General features: G+C 35.6%; 1 protein-coding gene across 1 annotated transcript in view; it reads left to right on the top strand.

Annotated features, from left to right (window-relative positions):
- Positions 1-1,341: 1,341 nt before the first annotated feature.
- LOC107677140 (tomoregulin-1-like) overlaps positions 1,342-10,236 on the top strand; it is a 25,455-nt gene continuing 16,560 nt past the window's right edge. Inside the window, exon 1 of the mRNA XM_016471926.1 lies at positions 1,342-2,037. Coding sequence (XP_016327412.1) covers positions 1,890-2,037 — 148 coding nt within the window. The 5' untranslated portion in view covers positions 1,342-1,889. The remainder of the gene's footprint in view (positions 2,038-10,236) is intronic.

Genomic DNA, 10,236 nt, shown 5'->3' on the forward strand with positions numbered 1-10,236 from the left:
TATATATATGAACAATATGTGTCAATATTGTCAATATATAGCAATATATATATATATAGCCCTTTTTTCTAAAACAACAGTTCATGGTGATGATAAATCCATAAAAATACCAGCTCACATAATTACATAAAGTTACAAAAAAGAAAGAAAAAAATACAGAAAATAATATAATCATAAAAAAGATTTGTAAAATAATTTAATTATATCAATAATCATTTGTAAGCATTTAAGTGACAAAATCATGGAAAACCGATATTTACTACAGTTATGTAATATATAAATCATTTTGAGGTTCAATATTAAATAAAACTAACTATATTGTGATATTTACAGTTATGTATAGAATTACATAAATTATTAATAAGATTACTTCTGGTCATACCAACCAACCACAATGAATAAATAGAACGTTAGTGTAAATTATAATGTAAATATCATAGTATTGCTTGCTTGGTTTCAATTGTAAGATGAATGGTGTTCCTTTAATTGTGTAACAGGTTTATTATCATTAACTAAAACTAAAAACCTTTAAAACACACACACACACACACACACACACACACACCACACACACACAATGCAGGGCAAAAGTTCTCATGTTTGTTTAGTTTAGTAAACTAAAACTAAAATAAAAATGATAAAAATTAATTAAAAATATATAGATATTTAAAAAAATTAAAATGACTTTATTCAAAATTAAAAACAAAAATGAATCAAAACTATAAAATACGTAAAAAGCCTAAAATTAAGAAACATTACAAAGACAACAAATTAATAAAAATGAAGCTAAAATTAAAATAAAATAGCTAATTCAAAATATTAGTAAAACTATAATAGTATATCAGTCTTACTAAAATAACACTGCTGTGTAATGCCAACTGGAAAATGAATTAATATTAGCCTAATAAAGCCATTCCCACCGCACGCCACTGATTGAGCCATATATGACCGCCACACACACATAATTTTTTACTAATGCAGGGCAAAAGTTCTCATGTTTGTTTAGTTTAGTAAACTAAAACTAAAATAAAAATGATAAAAATTAATTAAAAATATATAGATATTTAAAAAAATTAAAATGACTTTATTCAAAATTAAAAACAAAAATGAATCAAAACTATAAAATACGTAAAAAGCCTAAAATTAAGAAACATTACAAAGACAACAAATTAATAAAAATGAAGCTAAAATTAAAATAAAATAGCTAATTCAAAATATTAGTAAAACTATAATAGTATATCAGTCTTACTAAAATAACACTGCTGTGTAATGCCAACTGGAAAATGAATTAATATTAGCCTAATAAAGCCATTCCCACCGCACGCCACTGATTGAGCCATATATGACCGCCACATGAAAATGAACTGCATCCTAATAATGACCCAACTGTAGGCTTGCAGATCTTTAGGGGTCCTGCATTTCCTCCGGTAACTGGGGGAGGAGGTGGTTCAAGTGTCACGTGACTGCAACCCATCCGTGCCGACCCTTTGTTGTTGGGATTTTGGGCTAGGAGAATCGCGATATTGCCCCGCCACGAAAGGATAGCAAAGAGAACTGAGGACGAACGATTACTAAAGGACGGAAAACAGTCGATACGCGTCGCCTTTTGCCTCACAACTAGCAACACAGACGCGCGAGAGATGCACACAAAGACAGAGCGAGAGGCGTCCGCGAGCTGTTATTGAGCTCAACAGCGAAACCCTGCAAATGTGCTTGTGAGCGAAATGCACGGTTGTTTTTAACCGGAGTGATGCTCGTAAGGCTCAGTCGGCCTTCCTGGGACACAAACACGTTTTAAAAGGGGTATTTTCCTGATCCTCCACAGCCTGCTCGTCTTTTGTTCCCCGGCACCTTTATTTAACAGGTCAAAGAGGAGAGACAGATACATCATGTTGCTGGGCACCGGGCTTGTAAGGTGGACCCGACCAGCACTGTCTGTGTTCTGCCTGCTGACCATCATCCTCAGTCCAGCGCTGGGATCCGTCCAGGCATCCAACCCGCAGAACACTGACTGTGTGTTCGGCAAAGGCTGCTTAGGTATGCCTTCACAATTTAATATGTTGCATGAAAATCAAAGCATGCTCACTTTGTATCTTTGTTGCAGATATTGCACATTTGTTGAAGATGGAGATTCGGGCATGGCCTCTGGAGGCTTATGAGATGCAGGCAGTGTAGGGATGCTAAAATGAAACTACAGATGTGTTCCTGTCAAATAAACTGATGCATGGGGCTATTTTGAATTGTGTGCATATATTACCTCGCCTTTGAATGGTTTTGCATGGGCTAAAGTAAAGCTTCCATCTTTTGATGCACCAGATCAGGTGAGACAATATAAAGGCAAGCGTGAACCCCACCCTATAACATCACTCTCATCAGATCAGGGGTCTGTGGTGACCACAAATTCTCTTCAACTAAGGAAAGTGCTTTCAATAAATGATATTCTTTTTTTTTGTTTTTTTTAATAGCTTTGTGTATGGTTATTCCTTTATGGACAAGGATAGGTCAATTGTAATGTGTTAAGCCACATGCAGGCGGTTTAGGAAGGCAACAGTGAGCCCCGCTGTCCATATTCTGTCCCGTATGGCGACCGATGGGGGGCTTTCAGGCTCGAGGCCTGTTTGAAAAGGTGTTGTATGTCCTTCCAGACCTTTAGAAACACGTTCATTGTCCTATAGATTGGTCAAAGGATGTTTCCAACCGTATCCAAGTAATTGTCTTAAAGATTAGTGCAGTTAATGCCTTGTCATGGCAGTTGAATTGCAACATTTAGTGATTTTTAGGATATTGGCAAATGTATAAAGCTTTAACTTGTTTGTAAGAATAGTTAAGACGGATATAATTGCACGATTTAGGCCTGTTGATTCAACTAGTATGCTTGCACCTGATGACTTTTTACGCACTGGCTGCATGTGAAGTATTAAAAATAAGTAGCCGGTTAAAACGTAACCTTTTAACACAATGCTCATCTCCATCTTTTGGGTCATTATATATAATGTAAACTCTCCAGATGGGCTTCTTTCCCCTCGCTGTCTTTCTTTTTTTAAATCCTGACACCCTTTTTGTCGCCTAGAATTAATAGAAGGAAAAGCAGCTGACAATAGTGGCCATTGTGCGCCAGTGTTTTCAGATTCAAAGCTCCAGGCACCAGTGGTTTAATCAGTGGCTGTCCTGCATAAGCGCCGGGCTGGTTTTGTAAAAGTCAGGAACACAATGGAGCAAGTCTCAGGGGCATCCGAATTGCCCTCAGCAGTTGGATAGTACTGACCACAAGCAGAAAAAGCACCCTTCATACTGTATATATATATATATATATATATATATATATCTTTTTGAGTGAAAAATATTATTATTGTGTTCTGCTTAGACCCAACAATATGCTAAATTATTAACCTGATGTGAAAATAAAAATTTAGAGGAAAATGTATTGGTATAAATAACACCATTTTAATTAGTATTAATTAATATACTACCAAGTGGCATAAATTGCGAAAAACACAAAATATAATATTTATATGTATTTATACGTGGAAGTCGTTGTATACATGCATACCATTGTAATTCCCTTCTCCTTAGTGTCACTAATTCACTAGACATGTTATTTTTGACCGCTGCGTTAATGTTGTTTCTTTTATTAAAGTGCCTAGTGCAGTGCTGGATGTATTTTGGCAAGTTGACAATGTTGCGAACCTTGAGAAAAGTGCATTTAATTGTCATGTTAGTCTTTGCATTCTATGATTTCTGTATTGACGATGTTCCTGGAATTTGATCCTGGATCTCAGTTAATCAATATTTATGCTTGCATCTCTGCTTTCATCTCTTGCTTTTACTTGTCAGCAAATGATAAATTCGAATGCAATTATTTCGCCCTCCCGTTATAGATAAATTTCAAATTGCTTACCTGATTTAGAAGAGTTGTTTTGCCTCAGGAACTTAAACAAAATATAATATTTATATGTATTTATACGTGGAAGTCGTTGTATACATGCATACCATTGTAATTCTGTGACCCAAAATGACATCACAATCTCTGACCTTAGCAAGAGAACAGAAACTTAAGTTGTTCACTTTGTGTATCTCATTTCTGTCTAATCTATTATTCTTTAAATAAGCCATTTGAATTTTAGTGTTTTAAATAGCATTTACTGTTGAGTACGTCCTGTGCACTTACCAGTCAGAGCTCTAATCTTTGTCTGATCTGGACAGATATCATGGAGAACCTCTGAAGCTATAGAATCATTTCTTTAAGTAGTCTTCAGCCCATTTCCAGACCGCTCTTGAAACATGCATCGCTCACAACACAAAGCGCACGCATCTGAGAGAATATCAATTGACATGCAACTGCCGTTTTGTATTCAAGGATGCTGGGGTTCTAAAGCAAGGCTGGATATGAAAAACCCAACTCATATACTCATCAGTCAATTTAATGGCTTTCCATTGAACAGACAAACGGCCTCTAAATCACTCCAGTGCGAGAGAGATGCTTTATGCACATAGCTTCCCCGTAGCCCATAGGTCTGAAATCAATGGCGTCCACCGTGACAGGGCGAGGGGTCGACCGGAGGGAAGCGGTATTGCAAAGCTTTGCATAATGCATGTGTGTGCATGCAGCGGGCGCTTGTGAACCCATTTAAGGCAATATGTTCACCCTGCGTGTTGTCACGCTATTTTAGCCCGTCCTTGGAGTCTTTCTGTTTTAGACGGCGAAAATATTGTGCTATGCTTAGTTGAATTTAAGCTGAAAATGTTTAAGCAGATCGAATTTAACTGTTTAGCAGGTTTAAAGGGTGAAATGTGTAATTTCTGCACCACTGCACTCTTAAAAATAAATGTTCTTTAGTGGCATTGATGATTCCAAGAAGAACCTTTAACATCCATGGAATCTTTTTATTGCACAGGTTCTTTATAGTGGAAAAAGTTTCTTTAGCTTATTAAAATAATGTTCACATTAAATTTTTCTTTTTTTTTTAAGAAATGGTCACTGATAGGTTCTTTTGGGGAGTCAAAAATGGTTCTTCTATGGCATCCTTTTGGAACCTTTATTTTTAAGAGTGTAGAGTCATAGAAATAATGAAATGATTGTTTTCAATCAGGCCTCCCAGATACTCACCTTTCTGCCATTGGTCAGACAAACCGATAGTCCCGCCCTCAAACTCACATTATTGGTTAAGCCAGTGTTGCTATGTGGAATTGGTCGGAATGCTTGAACAAATGTTTAAAAAAAAAAATAGGCTAAACTAAAGGTTTACTTTGCATATAAGCTGGTATGACAAAATATTTTAGCATTTAAAACAAATAATCATCTTTTAATTTTTTGGATGTGCTTATTTAAGATATTTCTTGTACTTAGCTTTATAATTACTTGTTTTTGTCATGTAACATTTTACGTCATACGGTGTGTTTTGGTCCTGAAGTGCTTAACTCTGATGTCATGCTTGTGGATTCTGTCAGTTGCACACCGGCGTGTAATTAAGAGGCAATTATTTTAAGGAACCCTTCACAGATGGTGCCTTCAAAGAGGCCCAGCCCACAGTAAACCACAATTACTCCCACCCACAGACACTGCCAAATGGACCATGTTAGTAGACCTTTGTTTCCTTCTTCGTCTGTAGTTACACCATCATTTTGATGGTTAAAGTTCTCCTTGCGTACTTCAGAAGAACCAGTTCCTACCTCTAGTTGATGGCTCTGGTATATACAGTAGGTTGTATATATAGTTGTGGTATTCTTTACCACAAGACTATAACTTGTTGGGATTGCGGTGAAATACTTTTAAGATGTTAGAAGATATATTTCTCCAAACAATTCACTGCCAAACTGAGGTTAACCCAAGTTTATCACTTTAAATTAACGTTACTAACCGTCTTGCAGATCAAAGCAGCGGTGGTTCCTGACCACTAGACTGCACAAACGCTGTACTCCTTCACAGTAATGGCTGATAGCTTCATACCTTTGAATCTTTGATCTCACAACATTAGACTAAGAGATCCGTATCATGGCTTGTTTGATCTCAAAGACCCGACTGATCTAATTATAACAGTGCAAGTCGACTGCAGTGGATTCTGGTTGGGACTCATTAACAACAGCAAAAAACTCTAGTTGTCCACTCTCTTTAGGATGTTTACCACTGCAACCCTCAAACCAAAAGTGCAATGCATACCTGGTCATGATATACATTTTGCTACTTTGAAGTAGCTTTAAGTGTCTCTGTACTTTAGCTTTACCCATCACCCAATTTCTGTGCTCTAACAGTCTTTCTCTGCCTCTTAGTACATGTATTGTCTTTTTTTTTTTTTTGTGAGTGTGTCCCTAATATGCCGGAGGCAAAGAGGCACTACAGAATGGAGAAAATCCAATGCTCTCGTCCCTCGCAGCAGTTTACAGTTGTACAGTTAAAGCACAGCCCGGAGCACAGGTTCTGAGTGATTGGGTTACTTCATTGTTTCACTGTAGCATGCTTAAAGGGTTAGTTCACCCAAAAAATGAAAATTAACCCATAAATTACTCACCCTCAAGTCATCCTAGGTGTATATGACTTTCTTCTTTCAGACGAATCCAGTCGGAGTTATATTAAAAATTGTCTTTGATCTTTCAAGCTGTTTCATGCCACTCAGCGGGTGTTGCATGCATCAGTCCAAAAGCACTTAATTAAAATGCACCCATCCATAAAAAAAAAGTGTCTCACACGGCTCCGGGGGGTGAACAAAGGCCTCCTGTAGCGAATCGATGCGTTTTTGTAAGAAAAATATCCATATTCAAAACGTAATAATCACTTTAATGTAACTTGCGCCAACAGTTGTACACGGAAGCAGCTCCGGGCGGATGACGTATGAGGTTGGCTTTGCACATGCACCGCTCAGAAGTGACAAACGTGGAAGCGCAGGGGAGAGATCAAAACAAAACAACAGTCACTTATTAGAAGTACAAAACGAGGATTTCCAAAGAAGAATGTCAGAGGAGTTCGATATAAGCCAAGATGAGACTGGTTTTCCTTTGCTAAAGTAAGGAAACTTTGCTCCTGTTAACAAACGTTGGTTTTCACGAGACTCACTGGCGCATGCGCAGTGCTGAACTCATACGTCATTCGCCCGGAACTGCTTCCGTGTACAACAGTGAGCGCAAGCTAGATTAAAGTGATTATTACGTTTTGAATATGGATATTTTTCTTACAAAAACGCATCGATTCGCTACAGGAGGCCTTTGTTCACCCCCCGGAGCCGTGTGAGACAATTTGTTTTTATGGATGGATGCTTTTTATTTGGGGAAGTTGTGGCCTAATGGTTAGAGAGTCGGACTCGTAACCCAAAGGTTGCGGGTTCGAGTCATGGGCTAATTTTCATTTTTGGGTGAACTAACCCTTTAAGCCGAACTTGAGTAGCCAGTTAAAATTGTGTATCAGTAAGAAGGAACTAGTTGTTAAAGCGTAATTTTGTGAATCATATGCGATCTAAAATTGTAGAAGGGTATTATGTAAAAACGATTTTAAGACTTTTCTAAGAATTGTATTTATAGTTTTGTAAGAACAGTGTTGGCAAACGAGGTATGATCAGTCTTAAATATTTAAAAAAATATATGTATATTTATTAATATATAGGCCTATTTTTTTTTTTTAACAGTCTCTTATGCTAACTAAGGCATTTATGCATTTATTTGATCAAAATTACAGTAAAAACAGTATAGTATTGTGAAATATTATTATAATTTAAAATAACTATTTTGTATTTTAATATATATTAAAATGTAATTTATTCCTTTGATGCAAAGCTGAATTTTCAGCAGACATTATTCCAGTCTTAAGTGCCACACAAACCTTCAGAAATCATTCTAATATGCTGATTTACTGATAAAAAAAGACTTAATTATGTCTTTACTTTATTTACTTTCAATCTTAAAAATGAGAAGAATTAGAAAGTTAGAAAGTAGACAATTCAAAAAACAGCATTTGTAAATGTCTTTACTGTCAATTGTAATGCTTCCTTGTTAAATAAAAGATGATTTAATTTTAAACGTTTATTTAGTTTAATTAAATCTTACTGATCCCAAACTTTTGAACTGTAGTGTTTATTATTTCTTCTTATTCTGTTGAAAACAGTTGTGCTGCTTCATATTTTTGTGAAAACCATCATACATTTTTTTTTTTAAGAAATCTTTTGTTGTAACATAAATATCTTTACTGTCACTTTAGATCAGTTTAATGTATCCTTGCTAAATAAAAGTAATAATTATATTAAATATGTATAATATATTAATATATATGTATGCTATCTATAATTGCATGTAAAGCTATATTTTGACCCAACTGTTTCCCACACGCTGTGCTTTTATGCTGTATTCGCAGCACTGGACTCCACAAGAATCCCTGCTGAAAAGTCATGCTTGAATTTCCATACTGGTTCAGGCTGGTTTATGTTGCCGGTCTAGCGGTGTCATTAAAGTTGCATTTGCATAACATGGCAAGAGCAGCACAGCTTCTTTAGACTCATATTTACATGATAGTTGCATTGAACTTCTTTCAAAAATGTCTTTAATGTGTGAAATGTTATGAGCTGTTGAAGAAGAAGAAAAGTAACTGGCATGTGATGCAGTTAAACATCCTTTAAATTGGAATGAGGACCCAAAGTCGAGCTATAACGTCACAGCTTCCTCCTTTTTAATAAGAGACACTTTGCAGGGTCTGTTGACCCATTGAGGAGATGAGTATCGACTGGTCTTGAGCGGATGAGCTGTTTGGCTACAGGCAATGGACTGATGTCCTTATCTTTCAAACGGCATTGATTTCTGTCGCTGCTCTGATTCTCTTTGCGCACTGTGAGATCTGCCCCACACACATTGTGCTTTGTGTTTGTTTGGAGATGTGCAGTTGAAAATGGGTCAGTTCAGATGAGGGACGTTTAAGGAACATCCTATGAAGGAACTAGGAGTTGAATAAGGTTTGTTTCGAAGGTTAGGCCTTATTGGATTGGGTATTTGTCATTTTGCACATCTCAGTGAGTTCTGAGAAACTTGTTTTGTAAATATTAAACAGACTTGCATGAATGTAATTGTAAAATTAATACTATAGAATAGTTTTACATTGAAAACTTGAACTGAGCTAAAATAACAGCCATTCTTAGAACATTTTTTTACAACAACTTTATATATTGCTCAACCTGCTATGGAACATAAAGGGATAGTTCACCCAAACATGACTCTTATGTCATAATGGTAAAAAATGTATAGCCTGAATGCACTGTAAGTCGCTTTGGATAAAAGCGTCTGCTAAATGCATAAATTATTATTCAATTATTATTATTATGTTTTTTGGATCTTGTACTACTGTAATACTATAATACTTTTTGTTGTTCTTCTTTTAAACATGGTACCATGGTGTTTTGGACATATACCATGGCAAATATAATGTAAATTAATATAATTGTATATATAACAAATTAAAAATATTATATATATCATTTCTTACCATGGTATATATCAAAGTACCATGATATTGCCATTTGATACCATCTCTTAGATGTCACATTGTCCTTCCTTCCTTGTGTTTATGAAGGATGTCCTGTATCATATTTATCGTTTAATGCGTCTTTATGTGTCTTTATGCATGCTGATGTTGATACCATGTGTCAAAGCGTGCGAGACAAGATGTTTTGTTTCTGTCAGGCAGGGGTACCCATAAAAGGGAACATAAGTGAGATATGCATTACAGTTGGTTAATGTGAGAATATCCTGGTATAGTTTAGTTTCTCATCATGTAGAATATTTTTTAAAAATTCCATAACACTTGAAAGGCCTGTTTTGTTTTTTGTTTTCAAAATGTTTTCCCCCCTCCTGAACTGAACTTTACAATTTTATTCCGGTCTATATTCTGAAGAGATTTGTTCATGTATAATTTATTTAATTTATAGAACATTTTATACCTAAAAAGGTGGAAAAAATGAATTTTCTTCTGGCTGTTGACAGTATTTTTATGATAAAAAGAGATATCCAAAATCCTCTGTAAAAACCTGCATCTCTAATGCCACTAAAAAGTAACAAGACTTTTGAATCTGGCTTTATCCAGTGTTTAGATTTCTGTTCTGGAAAAGTATGCAAATGAGTGCATATTTATTTAGAAAATACCTCATTTGCATATTTAATCATAACATTACAGAAGACTTGTAATACAAAACATTTGTCTTAATGTACTGTTATTAATCATGTGTGTGTGTGTGTGTGTGTGTGTGTGTGTATATATATATATATATA

Source organism: Sinocyclocheilus anshuiensis, unplaced genomic scaffold, assembly GCF_001515605.1.
Source record: "Sinocyclocheilus anshuiensis isolate Anshui unplaced genomic scaffold, SAMN03320099.WGS_v1.1 scaffold392, whole genome shotgun sequence".
Taxonomy (NCBI): domain Eukaryota; kingdom Metazoa; phylum Chordata; class Actinopteri; order Cypriniformes; family Cyprinidae; genus Sinocyclocheilus; species Sinocyclocheilus anshuiensis.